At 37.0% G+C, this 27,558-nt stretch overlaps 2 protein-coding genes across 9 annotated transcripts in view; both read right to left on the bottom strand.

Moving 5' to 3' along the window:
• sh3d21 (SH3 domain containing 21) overlaps positions 1-402 on the bottom strand; it is a 91,587-nt gene extending 91,185 nt beyond the window's left edge. For all 3 annotated transcript variants that reach the window (XM_039740594.1, XM_039740597.1, XM_039740596.1), the window contains exon 1: positions 281-402. In XM_039740594.1, coding sequence (XP_039596528.1) covers positions 281-284 — 4 coding nt within the window. In that variant the 5' untranslated portion in view covers positions 285-402. The remainder of the gene's footprint in view (positions 1-280) is intronic.
• A 1,427-nt stretch (positions 403-1,829) lies between these two features.
• The window catches only part of thrap3a (thyroid hormone receptor associated protein 3a), a 65,535-nt gene continuing 39,806 nt past the window's right edge, over positions 1,830-27,558 (bottom strand). For 3 of the 6 annotated variants that reach the window (XM_039740474.1, XM_039740476.1, XM_039740475.1), the window contains 4 exons: positions 24,277-24,473; positions 16,778-16,958; positions 16,425-16,571; positions 1,830-3,752 (listed from right to left, as the gene is read on the bottom strand). In XM_039740474.1, coding sequence (XP_039596408.1) covers positions 3,510-3,752; positions 16,425-16,571; positions 16,778-16,958; positions 24,277-24,473 — 768 coding nt within the window. In that variant the 3' untranslated portion in view covers positions 1,830-3,509. Of the gene's footprint in view, positions 3,753-16,424; positions 16,572-16,777; positions 16,959-19,047; positions 19,330-22,570; positions 22,815-24,276; positions 24,474-27,558 lie in introns of those variants that run through there. The other 3 variants (XR_005631141.1, XR_005631140.1, XM_039740477.1) reach the window with 3 other exon arrangements.

The following is a 27,558-nucleotide window of genomic DNA, read 5'->3' as shown; positions in this document are numbered from 1 at the left end:
ATAAATTTTAAAACAAAACAAAAACTTTTAAAAAAGCAGAACACCTTTTGAAAGCAGATGAGAATAAAGAATACTAAATTACATAAAAGGCAGCTGCAGTAGTATCGATAGAAATGTCTTTTTTTTAAAAAAAAAAAGTATAGTAACTTTTATCTTACAAGTCAGAACAAGGAAAAAAGGTTTCCAGAAAGAATCTGAATTCCCTGGATACATACAGTACACTTTTACCGTCCTCTAAATCACCAATACGATTCACATGAATCAAATGCAACTTACTTACCCATTTCAAAATCTACTTAAGCAGCAGCTTATTTGAAATCCACTTGGAAAAAGTCTCAAGACGTGTGCTCGACACACTATACAGTTTCCTGGTTATAAGAGCTACCTACAATATGCTACATTTTTTCCTTTGACTAGTTGTGGCAAGCCAGCAAGATAGGTTAGGAAATAGTAAAAACTGGTCAGACCAGTTTTTTGTGCTGGAAGAGAAAGATAAGAAGTTAAACAAAGATTAAAGGCAGGCCCAGAAACTGCCTACCACCATGATATCTTTTTGACCTAAATTAAAACAAGTATTTACACTTTGTAGATGTTAAAACAAGAACCAATTATTTAAAAATACATTTAAAAAAATATTAAAAACAAAAAACCTATCCATTCACCCAACATCTACCTTCTTGCTTAAATGAATATTATAGGGCTAGGGTCATATCATTGTCATTTGTTAGAATGCAGAACTCATTTAATTTAAATCAAAAACATTCATTATCCAATATGTGTGAATATTCAACTAACTTCCAATCTTTATTACATACACGAATATATATTATATACACACATATATATTTGTAAAGGGCATTTTGTAAAAATAGACATTACTAGGGGGTGAGTCACATCTTATGAATAGCTGGACATGACCTGTACTAAAGTGCACCACTCTGACAGGCTACCTAATGTTTACAGCTACCAACAACTCGCCTGCCAAATAATTCTCTCTTACAAATTATAGTTTTTATTAAAAAAAAAAAAAAGAAAAAAAGTATATTTTAAAGAAAAATACGTTTACATAGAAATCAGCACTATACCAAGAAAAAAAACCAAGTCAAAACACTGTGCATGTTTTACACATCAGTAAAGTACCAAAATACCAGCATGTTACATTTTTGTAAAATCTGCAGTAACAGAAAGTGGGACTAAGAACAGAAACAAGTGTCCCAGTCAGAGGTGGCATTGACCAGACGGTAGTACTACTGTCTTATGAATGCAGCATCTTGGGTTTGAAACCCCCACCAACTTGCTGTCAATGTGGAGTCTGCATGTTTTCGTACAGCCTATGTAGGTTTACCTCCATGTGCTGTGGTTTTCTTTCCAAATCCTCAAGTGATGTGATGGGTGGGTTAACTTGTTGTGCAAAATGGCCCCATCAGAATCTGAATATATGCCATACATGGATCCTGCTATTCAGAGGTGGCCTGCTCAAGGGTGTTAACTGCCTTGCCATTACTTGTAATTACTGGAAGAGAATCCAATTCAGGGTCATGGGTAGGTCAGAGTAAGTGGACTTGAGAATGTCACCCATTATACCATTCAGCTGTTCCAGAATTAAATATACTTAGTCATTTATGAATCTTAAATTGGTCATATTTGTCATTATTTATTTTGTTTTTGCTGGTTGTCCATCAATAACTCTTCGTAAAAGTGACCATAATTTCCTAACACTTAAGGGTGACCTGTTTTCTCACTGTGGTTTTGTATTCCAGCCCAACTTCAAAGAATCAAGACATATTTCTTTGTTTTAAAGCATATGAAACAAAGTGACAGATCCAGTGTAAAAGAAAAACAAAATTTATTCAACATTTTGTTAACATCAAAAGTCACAGATTTTTCTCCAAATTTTCAGTGTTATAAAATTGGAACTTCACCTTAGGTTTACATTAAACACATTCTTAAAGAAAAAATTAAAACAAAAAAAGCTAAAATGCCAGTCACATACATACAGCTTTACATGCACAATAAAATGCAGTACAGTGTAGTACAAGACAAAGCCTAGGAAATGGAATATAGTGCAAGTGTATGCTAAACTCATTTATGTAAGGTCAGACTACTATTTAAAATAATGTTTTCAGCATGAATAAACATTACACACCAGATATGTTTTTACTTTTAGAGCCATCCTTTCATCTGCCTTATTATAGAACAAGGTGAACAGGCCTACTTTAAGAATATGTGACTGCTATGAATTGGGGCTGGGAAGACAGTGATTGCTTAAAAAAAAAAAAATCAAAAACCTCACTTCCAGAACAATCAACCTATAAGAATGAAGTAAACATTTCTTAGAATAATATCTACAGTACCTAAACTGAGTACATCTTATATTTTGAAAATGGCAAAACACATTTCCCTTCATTTTTAAATATTTTAACTTAATGCAAGTTTCTTAAATTATATATTTTCAAAGACAGAATACACAGAATAGAAGAATTGTGAATCTGTTTGCACAGATTGTTTTATGATTTTAAGGAACAAAGATGTGATAAGGTTAAAAAAAAACATCTTGTGAGGGTTCTTATACATTTAAACAAATAAATAAAATGGCTTGGTACTAAGGCACTATGAAGACTGTAGTGGATGATCTGAATAACAAAGTATTTTCCGCACTGTTTTAATTCTCAATCTTTTCAAATTCGTGTCACCAGTTGTCTTTTTCTCCAAGTTAAATAAACCAATTTACTTTGAAATTGAAAAGTCAGGATCTGCTCAGAATTTATATGCTAAAGAAATATTCACATCTTTACTGGGCCAGTTTAAAACGTGCTTAAAACAAAACAAATTCTAACCAATTCACATACAACTGAACATTATAAAAAAAAATATGAAACAAGTATTTCCTAAAGACTGAATCTTAGATGATGCACTTTAACGAATGCAGCTTTTTGGAGGGTCATCAACCAGTGTGTTACAAATACATTTAAAATGGTAGTAATAAAAGAATTAAAAAGAACTGCAACTCAAAGACCCCAACCTAAATCTTCTCAAATAAACAACAGTGAGTACTTAAAACAACTTTAAAAAAAAAAAAAACTACCACTACCACAGGTAAAGTATGTATAAATGGCCACTTTACTGTTATACAAAGTTAAAGATATGCTGCAGAGACATGGCATTTAGAAGATTTTGTTTCATTTCTTTTTCTTACACAAAGGTGGGCCAATAACACATTTTCTTATGAAGGAAAACTGCTTAGCGGCTGCATCTGCAAACATCTGCAAACAATACAGCTGGAATTGAACAGGAAAAAAAAAAAAGATCTAAATTTCTTTGTCACCTGATTACTAGGTGAAGTTTATTATTTCATTTTACAAGGAATATAAAAAGTATAATCAGAAAAACGAGTCATCCAACTCCTATTTGCCCGTTTTCTTTATTTATCAGTGTTTGAATAAAAGTTGGTACTGTACATGAAAGAGTCTGTTTATGACAAGTCCAAAGGAGCATTGTTGATTCTGAATCTAAATATCCGCTGCGACAGTGCTGCTTGATTTCTTTTCCTCTTTGTCATCCACATCACTGTCCTCATCATGCAATTCCCCTTCTTCTCCACTGCCCTGAAACATATCATGGGCCCATTTGGGGCTGGTGGTAGAACCAGATTTCTTAAACATGAAGCGCCCTCTTCCTCGCTGGAAAGTTCCTCGACCTCTTCCTCGGTTTTCTAACCACTTCTTCTCTCCTTCTCCTTCCCTGTTATCATGCTATAGATAAAAAAAAAAAAACACAAAATATACATTACATTTTTTTTGCGAAGACTTAAAATAGAAGATTATGCCTTCTTGGTGATTTTTTTTTTCTTTAAAAATTAAGCTTAGCATAGCACTTGCATATATTTAAACTGGAGAAATACCAGGGTTGTACAATTTTCTACTCTGATGCTGTAACAGATGAAAGAATTTTCTCTTCCCCCTTTTTAAAGGTAAAAGAGTGGCTTGATAAAATCAAGCACAAGTGTAGAGAATCAATTTAAATATTCTTGTGACAAAATTTTTGCTGCAGTTAATATAAAGGCTAATTTGGTTATTAACTTCAAGGCAAAAAGGTATAAATTAGAATGATGTCTAAACATGTATCTTAATTCTGTTAGGATTAGCTCTAAAATATTTACATTTCTGCCATGGTTAGAATCAATCTTTTAGTACATTGTGCTTGTGACACTTCCAAATATTAAGCAATAAATGCCTAACAGAATTTAACAAAAAAGGCTGTATATTTCGAGCGAACAGTATGCATTATTTTGTTTGTGTAGACACTATTGAAAGTGAATTTAAAATTGCCTACAACTACCAGCAGCATCAAGCCACTAGGGTAGATTCGGAGTGCACAGGTGTTGCTGGAAAGGAGGATGATTAAACAACTCTTTAAAAGGGAGCCAAAAAGACACCAAGGGGATCACGATCAACTGTCGGTGTTTGTTTCTATGCATCACACACTATTAGATTACAACAAAACCGCCGTGGGTTACAGTGCCAACTGGATGTATGTGCACTATCTGCTTGTCCTTATGATTTTTCCTTGGTTAGACGTGTCTTCGTCTGTGGATGCTCCCAATCACTCCAAATCTTCAGGCTACAACTGGAACTTGGCAAAATCTTTATATTTCTTTCAGAGGGCTATTCACAGGAATTTTCTTCCACACACCATCATCATCATCTGCACCTGCTGTACTGGACTGTGTTTGGACTTTGTCATAGTTAGTATTCATTTTTTACTTAGTAATGTGTGCGCTTTCTACTTGGCTCTATGGATGTAAGCAATTATCTCTCTTGTCCGAATCATGGAGGGCTTTTGTGTAAACTTACCGAGATGCTGTGATCAGGTTTTTTAAGGCAGCTACTGATCACCAACTTCATGTTTCTTGATCCATCGATTCCATTATTTTCCCTTTATCCCATTAAAAAACCTTTTACACTAAGTTCCTGCAAAGGCACACCCATAGAAGCCTTATGTCCTATTTTAAAGTGTATTTTTATAATTAAATTATAGACCACAGGTGTTAACTGTTCATTTTTTTATTAACAATATGAAATTCTGTAGGCTTATTGTTCAGTGACCATAAAAATACTAAAATAAATAGAAGTTGTTTAAAACACTTTAATAAAACATGCAAAAATATTTATCCATAATACACATGGCATAAAAGAAAATAAAATGATTGTCATAAATTTACAAGCTGTCATATTGTTTTAATTTTTTCTGTAATGTACCTATTTGAAATTATGCTTCATTTAAAAAACAGTAGTTTTCACCATTTCTCTAAAAAAATATAATTATATGTATATCCTCAATCAATGAATTGATATTAGTAGTTAAACACTGCATAAACGTAAATATACCTGAACCTACAGGTTTTAATGATTACTGGTAGTTTGACTGATAATCTGTCTTACGACAATTCGACTTACAACCGCTACCATGTATCACAGGTAAATGACAGTTTTCACCATGCCAGCTCTGTATGCCATGACTAATTCATCTCGTTCTAATTTTATTACCTGCAGAGGGTTCGACTATGTTCAGTTGTCTTACAATTACATGGAAAAAAAGGCAATTTATCGCAACACAAAAATGAAAGTGATCAAGGCAGGAAAGAAAGCAAATTCAATTGCATGTGACTAAGTTATCACACTGTGACCAGTGTTCATCGGTGTACTGCTGCGGTCTGGCTTTCAATCTGGTTAATCTCTGAAGATTCTGCTTTGTGACTCACAATGTTCCACTTTATGCGAACTGCAGCAAACAGTTAAATGAAACCACACTAAACTCCTTTACATGTTAATGATTATTATTAACAGACTGAAATATTAGAACAGAAAACATATGAGTGCTGAAACTCTTCCGGTTCAATTCCTCCTCTCACATTTAACACAATGAACACTAGGAGATTACCTGTAACTGCAATACAGCATTTTTTGCTGTACAAATATACACTCACCTAAAGGATTATTAGGAACACCTGTTCAATTTCTCATTAATGCAATTATCTAATCAACCAATCACATGGCAGTTGCTTCAATGCATTTAGGGGTGTGGTCCTGGTCAAGACAATCTCCTGAACTCCAAACTGAATGTCAGAATGGAAAAGAAAGGTGATTTAAGCAATTTTGAGCGTGGCATGGTTGTTGGTGCCAGACGGGCCGGTCTGAGTATTTCACAATCTGCTCAGTTACTGGGATTTTCACGCACAACCATTTCTAGGGTTTACAAAGAATGGTGTGAAAAGGGAAAAACATCCAGTATGCGGCAGTCCTGTGGGCGAAAATGCCTTGTTGATGCTAGAGGTCAGAGGAGAATGGGCCGACTGATTCAAGCTGATAGAAGAGCAACTTTGACTGAAATAACCACTCGTTACAACCGAGGTATGCAGCAAAGCATTTGTGAAGCCACAACACGCACAACTTTGAGGCGGATGGGCTACAACAGTAGAAGACCCCACCGGGTACCACTCATCTCCACTACAAATAGGAAAAAGTGGCTACAATTTGCACGAGCTCACCAAAATTGGACAGTTGAAGACTGGAAAAATGTTGCCTGGTCTGATGAGTCTCGATTTCTGTTGAGACATTCAAATGGTAGAGTCAGAATTTGGCATAAACAGAATGAGAACATGGATCCATCATGCCTTGTTACCACTGTGCAGGCTGGTTTTGGTGGTGTAATGGCATGGGGGATGTTTTCTTGGCACACTTTAGGCCCCTTAGTGCCAATTGGGCATCGTTTAAATGCAACGGGCTACCTGAGCGTTGTTTCTGACCATGTCCATCCCTTCATGACCACCATGTACCCATCCTCTGATGGCTACTTCCAGCAGGATAATGCACCATGTCACAAAGCTCGAATCATTTCAAATTGGTTTCTTGAACATGACAATGAGTTCACTGTACTAAAATGCCCCCCCCAGTCACCAGATCTCAACCCAATAGAGCATCTTTGGGATGTGGTGGAACGGGAGCTTCGTGCCCTGGATGTGCATCCCACAAATCTCCATCAACTGCAAGATGCTATCCTATCAATATGGGCCAACATTTCTAAAGAATGCTTTCAGCACCTTGTTGAATCAATGCACATAGAATTAAGGCAGTTCTGAAGGCGAAAGGGGGTCAAACACCGTATTAGTATGGTGTTCCTAATAATCCTTTAGGTGAGATTAAATTTACTATATTTATACAGGTGTTTTTTTTTTCTTCAGTGTATCAGCTATACACTTGTAATTCTTGAGGTGTAATTGTAAATATGAATTACCATTTTAATTATGGTGTACTTGTTTCTTACCAAAACCTATGCTGTATGACACAAGGCAACAAATAATAAACAAACCTTTCAAAAACCTGAAAATGTATCAAATGTTCATAAGTTGTTTCTCAAGAAGACACAAGACAAACCAAACTTAAAATGTTTATAAGCAAAAAATACATTTTGCTGTTAAGCTAATAAGCCTATTGTTTTCTAAGCAGCAATTTGAAATTCATCATTACCTAATTTGTTTACCAATTAAAAATGTATACTGCTGCACTTAAAAACTCGGTATATTAGCCGACCCCCTTCTCTACCTACTAAATTACATGTATTTGCCAATGACCGGTATTTAAGCCGACCCCCTTCTCCAAGCAAAATTTTCTAAATTTCCTTAAAAGTGTCTCTTCAGGTATATTTATCATGTTTATCGGCGAGAATTTGAGACTGCCGGCATTTTTGATGAAAACCAGGAAGTGATTGCGGACAAGTTTGGCAAAATTAAACCTTTGTGTTGAAACTATATACGCAAATATGGTACATCGGCGTGTGGATTTCCAGAGACTCGTTATAAATTTGACTAACTTAAATATGTAATACAGTGGAGCCTTGACTTACGAACTTAATTTGTTCACGAAGGTTAACCCATAATGCGTTCCGAACCTCCCACTGCAACACTTAACCTTTTCATAATAAAAAAGGGTTGTATAAATGTGCATAATTTACCAACACACCAATAATTTTTCTAATGTACTAACTAAAAAGTTATAAAAAGTGCCTAGCCTACCAGAAGTAGGCTAGATTAAGCTAGGAGCAGGGCGGCGAGCATGGTCGCAGCGGCTCAGGGCTCTCCTTTTCAGTGCACTTTTTTGTTGTTTTTGTACTTTTTTTTTTCCCTTGTTTGTGCACGATCGGTTCGGCAAACATCTGCTACACCCGTCAGAACATCATAGATATTGGTGTCCAGAGCCAGACATCTGTTTCGAGAGTTTTTCATCACACGCACAACATCCCAGACAACAAAGCGAGACCAGCGGGCTCTCCGTGGATTATTATAGGTGTAGGAGAAGACGCAGACAGAGGAGGGAAAGAAAGCAGAAGCAAGCCACAGATCCGGCGTTATGCTAAGGCTAAAAAAACAACCATACAAGCCCTATACAGAACTTTTTTCTGCACTGAAGGAGCTGCTTTTAATCTCATTGTAGATGTGTATAGTGACAATAAAAGGCATTCTATTCTAGAAATAACAATTTCATACTGTACTCAACATTTAATTTGACATCTTTGGGCTGCAGGAAGGGAGAAGGAGGAGAATGAAACGGAAGGTAGTTATTGTTTAGAAGGAGCATCCTTATGCAAATCTTTTCTTTGTAAAATTGTCGAGATGGTAGATTTCGACATGCTGTACATATTAGCGAGATCGGTCACATGAACAGCACTCTCATATTTCCACACAATTTCCATCTTCGTTTCGAATGTGATCACTTTCTTTACCTTCTCTTCCTTCCTTAGCAATTATGCGTCTTGCTTGCATGGTCTTAGTGAATTATATATATAGGTAAGTCACTGCAATGACCGAAATTACATCCACAAACACATGTATCTGGGCTCCAACTGACGCTCTCGGTTGTTTGTTTACAATTGTGCAAGCGGATACACGTGACCGCATTTGGGTCGTAACGCAAGATGTTGGTCGTAAATCAAAACAAAAATTTTTATTTTAAACTTCCTGATAATTTATTCTAAATTTTATTAATAAAATCAACAACTAAAACACTTTTTTGAATAAATTCTTTATTTAATTTAAAGTTCTGGCATGCAAAGTTACTTCTTTATTTGAAAGATGGCTCTGTGATCTCATTATTATTTACTTCCGGATTCATCGGCAAAACCGGCATTGCGCTGGAAATCTTGAATCTGAAACGATACTCGTTGTATAAACCGACCCACAAACTCCAAGCTACAAATCTAGGATGAAATTCTCGGCTTATATTCCGGGATCTACGGTTCTTGTAAAAAAAAGCCTGGACTTACTTTGTTCACACTATAGGAAGTTCACGGCAAAAAAAAGACGCACGCTGGATCAATTACTGAAATACCATGCGCAAAGGAGAACTCTAAGTTACCAAAAAGCTTAGAAGGGCATAGGCTAAAAAGAATGTTTTTCATTTAAGCAAATTACCAAGCAGAAATATTTGCCAATTTTTTAGTGAAAATTGGCCGATTTAGATCGCCAGCCAAATAGACCAGAGCGTTTCTATTTAATAGTTATAATCTATTATTGATCAAGTTATTGAGCTGCATTTCTATGTCCATGTATGCGAGTGTGTGCATACTGGGTGTTTTCCTGGGGTCTCCAAAATAAAATAAATATAATCGCTGCCTTTAGATGTTGGGAATCTTAGTGTCCTTGTGACATCTGTAATAGTATATGAAGAATATGGTTATACTAACAACAGAATTTTTAAATTTTCAAATTCAAAATTTATTGATAACCCTCCCTTTTCTTCACATTTTTAATAGGCTGTATTTACTCCAATCATTGTCTATTTTTAAGCTCTAGAAAATGACATAACTTAACATGGGGAAATCAGTTTAAAACGTCGGTCCTGCAGAGGCTACAGGCATTGGAAAATGTAAGATTATATGGCTGTTATTTCTACTCTAGCAAATCAGATTTCTCAGGGAATTCCTGGTTCATCATTTCATTATCTAATGTTTTGCCGTTAAGATTTAAATATGAAAAATGACCATATGGTGGGTAAGCCCATTAGTTTTGAAGAATAATTAAGATAATTTTGTGCAGTAGGAACAGACATACAGAAATGTACATAAAATAACCCATATCCACATGTGAAAACAGAGAATGAATCAAGAACATTAATTTAATGTGACTGCCTGCAAAGCAATCTGTTGGTGTTGAGCACCACCTGCTGGTGTATTTTATAATGTGCAATGTTTCTTGTCCATAAGCAAAGTACCCATCCACTTCAAATTAATAACCATATGGATTCCTTAATTCTTAAAAAAGTAATACTAAATAAAATGTCATAATTTTTCCATGGTTTTTTCCCTTTAAGAATCTTCTTTCAGCATTTATCATGTTTTACAGAGATACAGGAGGAAATAATCAAGAGGTAATCTAAACGTTTTGAGCTTAAACTTTAAATGGAACACTCGACTCTGCTGACTATGTAAGTTGCCAAAGATTTGTGTCCATGTGCTAAAACATCTGAATTTACAAGTTTAAAGCATTTGTTTACAGTGTAGATTTCTTGTTTCTGAACTTCAAAATTGTGAACCCACTGAGTAGTGTGAAAAGCATATCTAACCTGAATGTTCCATATGAATTAAATTTTTTTAAATAATAATAATTGTTGCACCTATACAAAAACATGTGAATACTGGATTCTATGACTTTTGTCAAGGTAAAGTGGGATCGGGTTGGTAAATGACACATGGGTACCCAAATAACTTAAATAATGAAATTCAAGTTCCAAAATAACACACTAGGGAAGCATAAACATAAATAATTACAAGAAAGCAGGTCAGATATTCTTCCTGTGAGTTTGTCATCATGTCTTTTAAAAAGGAAACATCAGCAGGACTGAGGAAAAAAGTGGTAGAACGGTTTGGGAAAAGCTGTAAAGCCTTGAATAGTATTTGTTACGCGAATAGGATAAAAGTTGAAGGCATTTAAAACAATCCTGTGACAAACTGGGTGTCATCCTATACTTTCATCCAGTGCCAAAAAGATAATAGGTAAAAGATAATCTTAAAATAAACTTATCATCCAGAAATGGAAGCCTCAGCTGATTAGTGGTGCATAGATCATCAATAAAAACCACCCTGTACAAAACTATGAAAACACTGACAGGAAAAAGCCTCTTCTGTGAAAAGAAAGAAGATGCCTGTCTGAAGGTTAACAATAATAATATTACATTTATATAGTGCTTTACTCACTGCTGAAAGTGAAGACAGTGGTGAACAATTTCACCCATCACCAATGTGTAGTACCCACCTGGATGGTTTAGCATAGCCATTACTACGCTAGTATGCTCACCACACATTAGGTAATGATGGGGAGAAAAAGTTAGCTAATTACAGACAGGGGATGATTAGGGGGCTAGTCTGACCTGGCCGTGGTGGGCAATTTAGACAGGATATCAGGAATACTTTACTCCTTTCATAAGTTGTCCAGGGATCTTTAATGACCAGAGTGAATCAGGGTGTCAAGTTTACATCTCATCCAAAGGACAGCACCATTTTAAAAGCACATTGCCCTTGTCAATGAACAGGGGTAGTGGAATCCACACACAGACACCAGGGTAAGTGCTTCCTGATGGTCTCACCAATAACTCTTCTAGCAATATCCTACAATTCTCCTAGATGGTTTCCCATCCAAGTATCAGCCAGCCCCAAACATGCTTAGTTTCAGGTGGATGTCCTGTTCTGAAGTGCAGGTGGTATTGGGGCTGACAAAAAGGCCACATAGAAAAAGCCTGAAGAGTTCTAGAACAAGAATTCTGACGTTTGGGGAAAAAAACAACACATCTGACCACCAACCGAACATTATTAAAATTTCTAAGAATGGTGATGGAATTTACCTTGTAGAAGATGTAATTTCTTGCTCTGTCTCCAACCTGCTTGACAGTAATGACGGAATTATGAACTCGGGGTTTATCAACTCGTTTTTGAGAAGAATGTATGCAAGACCATTATTTTTAAAACTCATATGGTCACAAAATGGCTATTTCAGTAAGACAACAATCTAAACTTTCAAGTTCACTAAATAATGGCTTAGAAAGAAATAGTTCTGCATCCTGGAATGGCCAAACCACTGACCTTAATTTTATAAAAATGCTGTGGCATGAGATGAGGAATACTATTTATGAAAGATATCCTTCAAAATGTACAGAGCTGGTAGAGTTTTGTAAAGAGTGGGGCATAATCCCTCGAGCAGGATTTTAGAGGGTGATAATCAGCTGTAGGAGGCAACAGTATTAAGCTATTGCTGGTAAAGGAGATGCAAGAAATGTTTTACTAAAAAGTTTTAAAACTTTGCAATTTTGGTATAAAAGTTTATTAATGTGAATTCAGATAATAAGTCTTTACTTATGATAGTTATTCTACATACAGTATGTGTTACAGGAATACTCAGCCCAAAAGTTACATTTTTATATGTTACTTTACCCATGTGTTTTCTAGTAATAATAATAATGGAGAAAAAAATTTTATCTCGTGTTTTCATGAATGGAGATAACAAGGTTATGAAATAGCTTCAGGTATTACTAAGCAATTAATAAGGCATGATATTAATTTTCATGTTATTTATTAACAATTATAGCTAATTCATATCAAGTATTACAAAACTATTGTTAAAACTTGCATAAATTGTCTATTTATGACTCAGGAGCCGATGCGAGTGGCAGCCTTTCCAGCAGCTCTGTGTATGACTTTATCTTTAAAGTCTTTATCTTTCTACCCTTTTCTCCGTTTTTCTTTATTTCACTGTTAATTCCTACCACTTTCTTTTATGTGGACTCGTTCCATGGACACTTTTTACTACTTGGAGATGGAGTTTTACACTCCGAGACTCATCTATTCAAGTAGTTAACTTCAAGCGCTGAGAACAAATGCGCATGCCGGTGTGGTTCCCCATTTACCTGACGAGGTAAGAAGGCAGTATCGGGGCAGCAGAGCCAGTGCTAAGATAAAAGCCACGCGTCTAGCAAGAAAGTGGCACTACAAACCTTCAGTGCCTTCTGTGATCCTGGGAAATGTGAACTCACTACCAAATAAGATCGACAAACTGGCTGCACTGGTGGAAAATTTCAGGATCTACAGAGAATGCAGTTTGCTGTGTTTTAGTGAAACGTGGCTATCAACTAACATCCCAGATGCTAATGTGGAGCTACCCGGGTTTAGCACAGTTAGAGCGGACAGAGACGCAAGTACCAGCGGGAAGCAGAAAGGAGGAGGTATCGCTCTCTATGTCAATACAAGATGGTGCAACTCTGGACATGTAAACGTTAAAATCTCCACTTGCTGCAAGGACATTGAACTGTTGGCCGTAGGTCTGCGTCCCGATTACTTGCCCAGAGAGTTTGGAAACATGATTGTTGTTATTGTTTACAGCCCCCCTCGAGCGAACGCGGAGATAGCGAGTGACGTCATCCATTCTGCAGATGCTAAGTTACAAACGCAGCACCCTGAGGCACTTGTGCTAATCTCTGGAGACTTTAACAATGTAATGCTGGACAAAACATTACCTTCCTTCTCCCAGTATGTCGACTGTAACACCCGGGGAAATAGGACTATTGACCTACTGTATGCAAACATTAAAGATGCATACAGCGCCACCCCGCTGCCTGCGCTTGAGAAAGCAGATCATAACCTGCTTTTGCCTCACTACAAACCAAGAGTGAGGGAGCTACCTACAACCACACGCTCATTCAGGAAGTGGTCCCCTGAGGCAGAGCAGGCTCTGAGAGACTGCTTTGGAACTACAGACTGGGATATCCTGCAGGGATCACATAGTGAGAACATTGAGGAGGTTCTTGACTGCACAACTGATTACATCAACTTCTGTATGGACATTGTAGTTCCAGTAAGAACAGTACGCTGCTATGCTAACAACAAGCCATGGATTACAAGTGACATCAAGGACCTTTTGAACCAGAAGAAAAGGGCTTTTAAAGGTGGTGATCAGCATGAGCCCAAGCGCGTGCAGAGGGAACTCCGAGTCCAGCTCAGGCTGGCGAAGAAGTAGTACAGGAGAAAGCTGGAGCAGGTTGCAGAATAACAGCATGAAGAAGTGTGGGATGAGATGAAGATCATCACTGGCTGTAGCTTGAAGCGGGGTGCCACCATCGAGAAAGATGTGGAGAGAGCAAACCAAATGAACAACTTCTTTAACAGGTTTGACCACCCTAACCCACTCTCACCTTGGAGTACTGCATCCTCCAACCATCCTTCTGCTGATACCAGCATAGGAGAGACATCCCCACCCACAATTACAGCAGCGCAGGTGAGCAGAGAGCTGAGGAGACTTCATGCCAGCAAAGCAGCGGGTCCAGATGGAGTATCACCACAACTGCTGAAGGCCTGTGCGCTGGAACTGGGGAGTCCAATACAGCGCATCTTCAACCTGAGCCTGGAACAGGGAGAGTCCCGAGGCTTTGGAAAACATCTTGTATCACCCCAGTCCCAAAGGTATCACGTCCTAGTGAGCTGAATGACTTCCGGCCTGTTGCTCTGACGTCATATGAGATGAGGACCATAGAGCGGCTGCTGCTTCACCACCCGAGGCCACAGGTCCGCCGCCCTCGACCCTCTGCAGTTCGCATACCAGGAGAAGGTGGGAGCGGAGGATGCCATCATCTATATGCTACACCAATCCCTCTCCCACTTGGACAGAGGCAGTGGTGCTGTAAGAATTATGTTTTGGACTTCTCTAGCGCCTTCAACACCATCCAACCTCTGCTTCTTAGGGACAAGCTGACAGAGATGGGAGTAGATTCACACCTGGTGGCATGGATTGTGGACTCTCTTACAGACAGACCTCAGTATGTGCATCTCGGGAACTGCAGGTCTGACACTGTGGTCAGCAACACAGGAGCGATGCAGGGGACTGTACTTTCTCCGGTCCTGTTCAGCCTATATACACATCAGACTTCCAATACGATTTGGAGTCCTGTCACGTACAAACGTTCGCTGATAACACTGCTATTGTAGGCTGCATCAGGATTGGGCAGGAGGAGGAGTATAGGAAGCTAATCAAAGACTTTGTTAAATGGTGCAACTCAAACCACTTACACCTGAACACCAGCAAGACCAAAAAACTGGTGGTGGATTTTAGGAGGCCCAGGCCCCTCATGGACCCCGTGATCATCAAAGGAGACTGTGTGCAGAGGGTACAGACCTATAAATACCTGGGAGTGCAGCTGGATGATAAATTGAACTGGACTGCCAATACTGATGCTCTGTGTAAGAAAGGTCATAGCCGACTATACTTCCTTAGAAGGTTGGCGTCCTTCAACATCTGCAATAAGATGCAGCAGATGTTCTACCAGACAGTTGTGGCGATTGCCCTCTTCTACGCGGTGGTGTGTTGGGGAGGCAGCATAAAGAAGAAGGACGCCTCACACCTGGACAAACTTGTGAGGAAGGCAGGCTCTATTGTCGGAATGAAGCTGGACAGTTTAACATCTGTAACAGAGCGACGGGCGCTGAGCAAGCTCCTGTCAATCATGGAGAATCCACTGCATCCACTGAACAGTGTCATCTCCAGGCAGAGGAGCAGCTTCAGCGACCGACTGCTGTCACTGTCCTGCTCCACTGACAGACTGAAGAGGTCGTTCCTCCCCCACAGTTATGCGACTCTTCAATCCCACCTGGGGGGTAAATGCTAACATTATTCAAAGTTATTTATGGTCTGTTTTTACCTGCAATTTTATTACTCTTTATTATTGTTTTTTTTGTATCAGTATGCTGCTGCTGGATTATGTGAATTGCCCCTTGGGATTAATAAAGTATCAATCTATCTAATACAGAGGGTTGTTCCTTAATTTTCATTTGGACTACCTTTAATAAATTCTTGCATTTAGTAATAACTGATTGAGGAGGTTGACATTCATTTATATTAACTCGTGCCACTAACTTCAACACACAATAACTGGGAACCCCAGATGTGATTGAATGTGAGTCGATAGGAGCTCTGAAGAGGAAACTAGTCCGTCACACAGCTTGCTTGCTTGGTTTTGAAAGTTGAATTTGAAGTTGCCAATTACCTTACAACATGAATCTTTAGAATTTGAGAAATTGTAGCATCCACTGACAACCCAGACAATAACTGCCTCAAAATCCTAAGGGGGTTTGATTAATGGACGCCTAAGGCAAAATTTCTCACAAGTGCTCTATTTTACAACCCAGAGAAAACACTTCAAAAAACACAGCAAAAATACTGAACATGTAAACAACTGAATGTACCACTTTAAAATTAGCCAAAAATGCAAACAGTCAAGTGTTTAACAATGTCAAAAATGTAAGCAAAGAAACATTTTAAGAAACATCAGGGGTAGAATTTATAAACTTCACATAAATAATAAAAAGAGAGACTTCAATTATAACAAACTTACCAAGTAATATTTTTTGCTCTTTGGTGTGTACTCTGGATCCCATTCCTCCTCTTTGGATCGTTTGATGGCGACTACATTAGTGGAGTTACCATTACTATTTTCAGAGTTGTTGCCCCTGTTCCAGCTTCCTCCTCTAATTCTGAATTGCTGCAAATAAAAACAAGAAAAATGCATATTATGATTACAACATGATTTTTACTATAATCTATTTTTATGTTGATTTTCATCTTTAACTTTGTAACTATGGATATTCAATAATTGCAATGAAATTAATGCCACTCCAAAGTTATGCCAACCTTTACCATAAACTCAATATATGGAAAAAAGTCACAAATAGTTAATACTTTACGTACAAAGCCACCTCTAGATCTGCCCCTCTCTGCTCCACTGTAATCCCGAGATCCTAGTCGAGACTTATCAAAGACTTCTTGTTTTTCTTTAAATTCCTCAGGAAAGTCACCACCCTTATAAGAATGAGATGAAGACGATGATGTAGAGGAGGACCTTGATCGCTCTCTTGTTTTCTTATGCTTTCTAAATGAAATGCAAAAGTTAACAGATTTAAGTCAATTTTTGTAACAAAGAAAAATCATTGGGTTCTTTCAGAGTAATAAATAAAAAAAAGGATTGGAAAGAAATTGGAATATGATATGGCAAAAATATGATATTAACGGCATTCAGAGTACACCAGAGTTCAGAGAAAGCTCAATGGACATGATAACACACAGTTGTGCTTAAAAGTTTGTGAACCCTTTAGAATTTTCTATATTTCTGCATAAATATGACCTAAAACATCATCAGATTTTCACTCAAGTCCTAAAAGTAGATAAAGAGAAACCAGTTAAACAAATGAGACAAAAATATTATACTTGGTCATTTATTTATTAAGGAAAATGATCGAATATTACATATTTGTGAGTGGCAAAAGTATGTGAACCTTTGCTTTCAGGATGTTGGCAGGTTTCCTCACATTAACTGCTCACTTCAGGTCCTTCCACAACATTTCGATTGGATTAAGGTCAGGACTTTGACTTGGCCATTCCAAAACATTAACTTTATTCTTCTTTAACTGTTCTTTGGTAGAACGACTTGTGTGCTTAGAGTCGTTGTTTTGCTGCATGACTCACCTTCTCTTAAGTTTCAGTTCATGGACAGATGTCCTAAAATTTTCCTTTAGAATTCTCTGATATAATTCAGAATTTATTGTTCATCAATGAAGGCAAGCGGTCCTGGCCCAGATGCAGCAAAACAGGCCCAAACCATAATACTACCACCACCATGTTTCACAGATGGGATAAGGTTCTTATGCTGGAATGCAGTTTTTTCCTTTCTCCAAACATAACGCTTTTCATTTAAACCAAAAAGTTCTATTTTGGTCTCATCCATCCACAAAACATTCTTCCAAAAGCCTTCTGGTTTGTCCACGTGATCTTTAGCAGACTGCAGACGAGCAGCAATGTTTTTTTTGGAGAGCAGTGGCTTTATCCTTGCAACCCTGCCATGCACACCATTGTTGTTCAGTGTTCTACTGATGGTGGACTCATGAACATTAGCCAATGTGAGAGAGGCCTTCAGTTGCTTAGAAGTTACCCTGGGGTCCTTTGTGACCTCGCCGACTATTACACGCTTTGCTCTTGGAGTGATCTTTGTTGGTCGACCACTCCTGGGTATGGTAACAATGGTCTTGAATTTCCTCCATTTGTACACAATATGTCTGACTGTGGATTGGTGGAGTCCAAACTCTTTAGAGATGGTTTTGTATCTTTTTCCAGCTCAAAGAGCATCAACAACTCTTTTTCTGAGGTCCTCAGAAATCTCCTTTGTTCGTGCCATGATACACTTCCACAAACGTGTTGTGAAGAGCAGACTTTGATAGATCCCTGTTCTTTAAATAACACAGGGTGCCCACTCACACCTGATTGTCATCCCATTGATTGAAAACACCTGACTCGAATTTCACCTTCAAACTAACTGCTAATCCTAGAGGTTCACATACTTTTGCCACTCACAAATATGTAATATTCAATCATTTTCCTCAATAAATAAATGACTAAGTATAATATTTTTGTCTCATTTGTTTAACTGGTTTCTCTTTATCTACTTCTAGGCCTTGAGTGAAAATCGGATGATGTCTTAGGTCATATTTATGCAGAAATATAGAAAATTCTAAAGGGTTCACAAACTTTCATGCACAACTGTATAGTCAGACTGGGATAAAAGTAACTTCATCATAAATAATTTGGGTAATTCTCCTAAAAGAACTTGCTACACATGCCTTTTTTGAATCAACTTTTGTAAAGGCGTAATGTGGCTAAAAGCATCATAAATTATCTTCTAGAAGTTTAAAAAAAATAAAAAAAAAGTTATCACATAAGCAAACAACAGATCTTCCAGCTCACCATGAGGAGATACAAAGACAAATATGTATAACATATTTTCATAAAATATCTGCTCCCTTAATTACTGTTCAATGTAACAACTATGATATAAAAAATGCTTGTTTAGACATTTGTAAAGGGTTTTTCAACTTCAACAAGCCTCACCTCAATTGCATTTCCTGGCTCTCAAATAGCTGACAGAAGATAATGAACAAAAGTTCTTGTCTTTTATATTCTTGCTTCATCTGTCCATGGTGCACTCTTTCCCTCTACTTCTCTCATTCTATCCATATTTTTATCCATGTAAATTGACTTGGAGGGGGGGCAGGAAAGTCAAACATATGATGACAGCTTCACCAAGGCCTGAGGAAGCCTTCAGTAAAGGTTGAATAAAACAGCCTTATGAGCTGATATTCCAATCAGTTGAACATCATACCAAGCTATTCATTAGGGTGGAGATCTACTGTTTAATGATACAGAAAGGACCATCTTTGAGGAACAATCCAGGATATAGTTGATACAAATGTCTGGAAAGAGAACCATGTTTTACATTTCATGCGTCTTTAATTTGATAACACACTATTCAGGGCAATGCCATAAGTTTTGAAATAACAAATGTGCTCAGATAGTCCATGAAAAAATTCAGTTGCTGTTTAGAGGCACAATAAATAATAGCTTTTGATAATAGTTTAATAGATTTCCAAGATGTTATGGAGACATGCAGTTGTCCTCATGGCTTGGTGAGGCCTATGTAATATTACCAGTGCCTTTCTTTCATTGTCCTTATTTTGAAAGGAGGACAATACTTCAAAAAGTGAAATCTAATTATGGAAAACTATCCATCAATCAAGATACAAACAAGAACTGATGACTTATTGTTTTAATAATTTCCTTTTCATTTACTACAGTGCCTTGTGAAAGTATTCACCCCCAATGTGTTTGTCCTGTTTTTGTCACATTATAATCTGGAATTAAAAAGGATTTTCAATTGGATTTAATCTGATAAATTTATAGTCCAAATTGTTGACGTGGAATGAAAATAAAATACCTTGTGTATTAAAAAAAGAAAGGAAAAACTGAAAGGTTGTGAGTGAGTATTAATCCAATTTGTTATGAAACCCCTAAATAAGATCTTGTCCAATCAATTAACTTCAGAAGTCACATAATTAGTTGACCAGGGTCCACTCTGTGTGCAATCCAAGTGTCACAAGATCTGTCACATGATATCTGTATAAATACACCTATTCTGAAAGGCCCTCGTCACTAACACCACTAAGCAAGCAACATGAAGAACAAGGAGCACTCCAAACAAGTGATGGCACCACTACAAACTTGACAAGAAAAGGCCACCCACCAAAACTCACTGACTGGGGAAGGATGGCATTAATCAGAGACGCAACAAAGAAACCATGCATAGCACTGAAAGATCTGCAAAGATCCACAGTGGAGAAGGAAGTATTTGTCCATAGGTCCACTTTAAGCCATACACTCTGCTGAGAGGAACTTTATGGAACAGTGGCCAGAAAAAAAGCTATTGCTTAAAGAAAAAAATAAGAACATATGTTTTGAGTTTGCCCAAAAGCATATAGCCAACTCCCCAAACATATCAAAGAAGGCTCTTTGGTCAGACAAGAGCAAAATTGAACTTTTTGGCCATCATGAGTAATGTCATGTGTGGTGTAAACCTAACACTTCCCATCACCTTGAGAATACTAACCCCCATGGTGTTAATAGCATCCTGCTCTGGGAATGTTCTTCCATTGGCAAGGGCATGAAAGTTGGTCAGGACTAGAAGGAAAGATCGTTGGCACTAATAACAGGGCAATTCTTAAGGAAAAACCTGTTTCAGTCTGCCACAGATTTGAGATTGGGATGAGGGTTTATCTTTCAGGAGGACAATGACCACAAACATACTGAAACATTTAAATGACTAAACGATTTCAAGACAAAGACCAGACCACAATTTAATTGAGAATCTGTTGCATGACTTGAATATTGCTGTACGCCAAAGTAATCCATCTAATTTGAAGGAGTTGGTGCAAAAAAAAATCCCAGTGGCTAGATGTGCTAAGCCAATAGAGATATTCCCCTCTTAGACTTATAGCTATAATTTCTGCAAAAGGTGGCTCTATGAAGTATTGACTTTGGGGAGTTGAATACCTATTCACACTCATGACTTTTGTTATCTTAGTTACTGTTTCTGTTACAATAAAAATATTTTGCACCTTCAAAGCAGTAGGCATGTTATGTAAATCAAATGGTGCTAACCCCCTAAAACTCCATTTTAATTCCAGGCTATCATGGGTGTAACTTGACAGGGCGCAGAGTTGTGAACTATAAGCTTTGCATATCATACTACTATGGAGTTGTCCATTTAAATCTGACCAATATTTGAGTGTTTACCAAAATGCCAAATTAGAAAAGCAGTTTATAAAAGTGGGACGAAGCAGTTAACATTGTGAGAGGATTTAGGAAAGTTATGTGAAATAATCTACTGCTCGTTTCCCCATGTTTTTTATAGCACTCAATGGCATTTAAGACTTTAGGCTTGAATGTACATAACTGCTGTAAATATTGTTGATAGGTTTTAATATGTTGAATATTTTCCCTTGTTTTCTGGTAACGTCTTTTGCAGTAGATTTTATGTTAGATATCATTGTGCAATAGATGCTCCTTATTGTGACCACCATATTTTACATTAGATATCACATTTGGCAAGTGTGTATCCATCTCGTGTTTTATACAAGTACTTCTAAAATCCCACAGCAGTCACTGAAATGATGCCAGTATTAGTGAACAGTGGTTACATTAATTTGTTAGTGAAATCATCAGCATTATGATTGCTTTGAGAGTTAAGAGTGTCTATCTTTACAAAAACCTGTATGTGTTGTTGGTGGCGCAGAAGGGACTTCTTTCAACTGATAATCAAGAACCAGGACATTTTTCTATATCATTTTTTTTCTTTGCGTTTGTTCCTACCCTAGCAACTCTACATGTTAAAGGCAGTTGTCTGCACATAAATAAGCACAGTTCACTTTCTTAAAGATGTCATAATGTCAGGCAGTGTTTCATATCAGTTATGTAAATGACAAAGTAGACTTGAATGCTTAGTATTCCTTCCACCCCAGTCCTAGATTGGTAATTTGAAAATCTAATGGCTTTCATACTATATCTTGATAGTATGGGTCTTTATTGCTAAAGTGAAATGACCCAGCCACCTGTATGATAAGCCATTTATTGCAGACCTAGCCTCAACAGGAAAGATTTTGTGCAGAAGCTACCCTAAGGCTGCTGCAGCCAATAGATGTCAGACATAATGTTTATCCTTCCAGAGTTCTCAACTTTTTTTCTGTTCTACAACAAGGGCAATAAATGGGGTTTACTAAGGAGCCCCAACTATTTTAAAAAAGGTCTACTCATTTGCAGTAAAGCTTCTATATGCCCAATGACAATGGATAAGAATATACTGGTGTAGATATCTGCTATTAGTTGTGTTAACTAGAGTTGAAATTATTAAATCAATATCAGAATATTAATGATAAAAACGGATGCTAAAAAATGTTGTTATTAATTAGTTGCCTTTCTAGGTATTATGTATGTCTTCATTGAGCAAGACTAACTTAAAAATCACATTTTGAGATATGATGTAGATGAAGGATGTAAATATGGTGGAAGGTCAAAGAACAAACAACTCATAGGTCTGGAGCAATTTCAAGTTCATAGCTGGTAAGACATCCAGTCTTTGAAGATCTTTAAGAATGAGCTTACTTGGTATGGGAGCAAAACTGCAATGTGGAAGCACCATAAAAGTAAACATCAGAGTAATTGTGATCCTTCTCTCACTCATTCCCACTTGGGAAAAATCCAGAAGCAATCTGAAGTATCACTTTCTTCGGTTTCATATGGCGCTCAAAATCCTTATCCAACAGCGCAGAATCCGAGTTATCAACAATATGCAAAACTTCTTTTGCAAGGTATTTCTTTTAATGATGGTCCAGTATATGATGCTGTACTATAAAGAAAAATGAGGCTTCAAATATGTGACACTCAGATCATCTTGTGGCCTTTGCTGCCACCTAGAGGATAAAATCAAATAATATACTCTAGGAAACCTGCTTGACGCTTAATAATGTTAATAATCTGACTTCTTCCACATGATGTCAACAATGGCCTTCAAAGGATTAAGCTAGCTGTTAAAGTTAGTGAAGAGAGTTGTTGTTATACAGAATCTGGCAAATGTCATTTTACAGAATATTGGTACTACGGTTTTGAAGGACAGTATTGTGCAAGGACTATAACTTTTTTATATATATATATATATATATATATATATATATATATATATATATATATATATATAAAAAAATATTAAAGCTGCACTTTTGCACACATTGACTTTTTAAAAGACCTAATCAATGGATTAGTTGAAATACTACTCTAGTCAATCAGCAAATTAGTTGTTAGTTGCAGCCCTGGTTTTAAACTATCTTGGGCTAGAAGCACTCCCATCCTGAAAGATTTGGAAATCCACAAATATCCTGAAACAAGGGTATGTGTGCGGAATTAAAAAAAACCTTGAGAGGAATCCATTTATTCCTCTGCCAGCTGTGGTTTTGCTGCTCTATATGATTCATACTCCTTATCCTCATACTCCTCCACAAATTAATTTTAACCCCCAGCCCTGTGAAAAAGCTCTGGATGACAAAGCTCTGGGTGCCACACCAAAAACTAATTTTCTAACGAAGTAGAATATAGTTTTTCGGTGGCATCAGATATTTAGGTGCTAGAAGATGCACAAGTCAAAGAGCCAATGGCTTGCAGTTTATTAGTGCTTTAGAAGATAAATACAGCATTCATTATGGCATGCAGAAAGAAGGAGTATCTGATACTACAGCCAGCTTCAGGAGAATTTCTTTTGGAGCAGAACAAAAGAAGGTCAAATAAGGAATGACCAGGCCAAAAAATTAACTGCAGAACTACACTACAACCGGAAGGCAAAATATATAAAGCTTGTGTTCCAACTTTCCTTGTCAGCTGTCAAAGATGCAGAAAAAGCAAATTATGCAAGAAACAAGGCAGGCTAGTTAACAAATTAAATATTCTGCAAGTCAAAGTTTCATTCATGTTTGCTAAACACTTCTAAACCCTTGCAAAAATGAACTTGCACAAAATGTTAATGAAACTATTAACACAGTTTTACACAAACACATTATATATATATATATATATATATATATATATATATATATATATATATATATATATATATATATATATAAACTAAAGTGAACTACATAAAAGTTATTCTACTACTTACTTGTTGTAACTTATTTTATGCAGACTTTCTTTACCTTGGAAGTGTAGCTTATGTTTATAACTTTTGTTTGTATTTCATCTTAACAGCTTATTAGAAATATAATTAATATTCTGCAAAAAGCCACAAATTTTATCAGAGTAAAATGGCATGTACATACTTGGGTTTCTTAGATGCTTTGTGGGATTTTTTTGGCTTTTCACTGGACCGCTCTCGGCTAATGCTTGACTCATGCGATTCTTCTGAATCTCTCAATCCTTCTCGCTTAGAATCCTGTTCCTTACTTGGATATTTTTTTCGACGTTCAATATCAAGACGAAGATCTACTGTGTTGCCTTTATTTTTTTTTCCTTCTTCCTATTAGAAACATTAAAAATGATAACTTAATGAACTATGCTTCACATTTTTAATAAATTCTAAAACTACAGAAAACATCATCTGAAATTTAACTCTACATATTATGTTAAGAATTACCTAGTTATGTACATGTTATGCAAACACAAACTCTCATACACTCATTTCCCTCCATGAGTAGGGATAGTGAAGTAAAAATTTTTGCTGAATACTTAATTTGGATGTGAGAATTATTTCTGCACATGCTTGTGTTTAACTTTTAAGAATATTTTATGTAGCACCACATTTAAGGTTAGCATTATTCTTGGTAATGTATTATTGTAAATTACAGCAATATTAAATTTAATATTCAGTTGAAATTCTTTTCATACAAAATTATATATCAAACCACTGAACACAGAAAACAGCAATTATTTAAAATTGTCTTTTTCAAGCCTTTGCTACAGTCATTTTAATGTTTTTTTTATTCAAAATGTGGTGTGTGTTGACCGTTATAATTCAGACAACCTCTATCAAGTAAAATGCAAGCCTGATTCAAGCCAGGGATCTCATGTATAACGCTGTGCGTAGAATTCGCACTATAACATGGCGTAAGCACAAAAGCCGAAATGTGCTTACTTACAGAAAAATCCAGATGCAGGAATCTGTGTGTACTCCAACTTCCATGTTCTTCCGCTACATAAATCCCGGTCAGCATGAAACCGAACGCTCGTGCACGCACCTTATGTCCCGCCCCAACTCCACCCAGAATTACGCCTCTTTGAATATGCAAATCAATATAAATCACCCTTAAGCTCTGCCTTCTTTAAAAAGACAATGGGAAAAGCACGGGGGAAAATATAAGAATTTCAGCGAATACCAAGTGGAGGCAAAGGAAAAACATACTATTTGTTTAATTAAACCGTGGTATAATCAACAAAAGGAAGTTGATTGAGTGACACAGCGTGATGGAGAAACTTGAAAGCTCAGATATCAAAGTCACCGTGAAAAGGCGAGTCGTAGCCCACCGTCCGAGTGTCATATGAAAGCTTACTAGGGTACAGACAAAAAAAAAAAAAATAGGCACACAGTGGAGAAAAAAGCACAAAATGTCAACTTCAATGTCGCAATTTCCACTTTAATCACGTAGTTTATTTTGTCATTAAAGTAGAAAATCATAAACGTCATCTTAAACTCATTTAATTAACCAGTTTCTCAAATCACATCGTAATGAAAGCAGCACGTTAAATGCTTTGTTTTGTATGTGATCTTCTATGTGCTCTGTGTGTGTGAATCACTACTTGCTTCTTAAACCGGCTCTCTTCCTCCGACTGGACACAGAATCCATTAAATTCGTGATATTACAGCTCTCTGAATAACTAAAATACTGAGATGTATACATGATATAATTTTCATGATGATAGGAGTTAAAGCACGTTATTAAACATGGGTTTCACAGCGCAGTGATTGACTGCGACCTTTGATGAAATTATTTATTGCTGCAGTACTCATAGGCGGCTCTAGGCAGAGAAAGAAATCGGTGGCCCCTTCGCCCGCCAATGTCAATATGGTATCTTAGGCACGGTGGATGGCCACGTCCGTTGCGGACACTGCATAGCTGACTTGTGCTCATGACACGAGCATTTAACTTTTGTCGAAATTTGCCGCTGCGTTTTTAGCTGTGTCGTTATTTTCTCTGTTTTATGTTCAATATATATTGGCGTGGCCGCCCCTGCAGTCCTTGCTTTTCTTTCTCCAAGTAACCGATCGCCACACAATCAGCTCTGTAATAGATGTTCAGCCATCTGTAAGCTTAGAGCGCCGATTCTTCACAATGTTTGAGGAACATTCAACTATCTTCGTAGTACATTTTTAATTAATCTATCCTTCATGCCAGTCCCAGTGAAGAATATGGATTATTTAAATGAAGTTAAAGTTTTACCTGTATAATATAATAAACATATTTTGCTGCATTTCATCTTAAAAATGATATCGTCATCATATGTAAATACGCTCTTTATAAAGTGGCTCAGGTTGTGCAATATTACAACTGTACTGCAAATTTACAGTGAGGTAATTGTACTTATAAGTACAAACAGTTTTACAAGGAGCAATTGATTAAGTGCGTTTATAGTTCTCGGGATGAAACTGTTTCTGAACCGCAAGGTCCGTACAGGAAAGGCTTTGAAACATTTTGCCGTGGCTGAGGTAACGTGTGCTTAAGTCTGTATCCCGATAATTCTCTTTCCGATCAGCTGCTGCTGTGATTCCCCACTCAGATACAGTTATATAAACACTCCAAACGAGTTGTGCAGAGAGAGTAATATGGAAAAAGATGATCCGCTGTGGCAACCCTGACGGGAGCAGCTGAAAGAAGAAAAAAAAGGTGCTGTGAGAGTAACAACGCTAAAGCAGTTATGGTATTTGGAATACTATGGCTATTCCCTGGACCATTATATTGTTACAAGTTAATTACAATCAGATGCATTACACTAATAAACAATATGCGGTTAGTTTCAGTGTATTTATAAAGCCGCGTCAGGAAAATAAGGAGTAACCACACAGGAACAGTAGCACTGCTTTGACGCTGGGTGCCGTCAGTCTGCAAAACCGAGTGGACAACTTGCGTACGACAAGGTATGAGGTACCGTGGAAAAGTTCGTGGCTTTATGCCAAGTGTAGGTTTTATACATCGCGATTTGAATGTGGAAACGTTCTTATGCAACATTTCTGTGCATACGCACCGTTTATACATGAGGCCCCAGGTGATTAAGTTGGTCAAACATATTTTAGATGAACACTTCTGGAGTCATTCTGCTGTGTGTGCGTATATATATATATATATATATATATATATATATACACACACATACAGTGGAACCTCGGTTCACGACCATAATATTTGTCTTAAAACTCTGGTCGTAAACCGAAGCAATTTCCACCATAGGATTGTATGTAAATACAATTAATCCGTTCCAGACCATACGAACTGTATGTAAATATAGATTTTTTTTTAGTTTTTAAGCACAAATATAGTTAAGTATACCATAGAATGCACAGCATAATAGTAAACTAAATGTAAAAACATCGAACAACACTGAGAAAACCT

Source organism: Polypterus senegalus, chromosome 17 (genome assembly GCF_016835505.1).
Source record: "Polypterus senegalus isolate Bchr_013 chromosome 17, ASM1683550v1, whole genome shotgun sequence".
Classification (NCBI taxonomy): domain Eukaryota; kingdom Metazoa; phylum Chordata; class Cladistia; order Polypteriformes; family Polypteridae; genus Polypterus; species Polypterus senegalus.
This window is presented reverse-complemented; position numbering and strand designations above follow the sequence as displayed.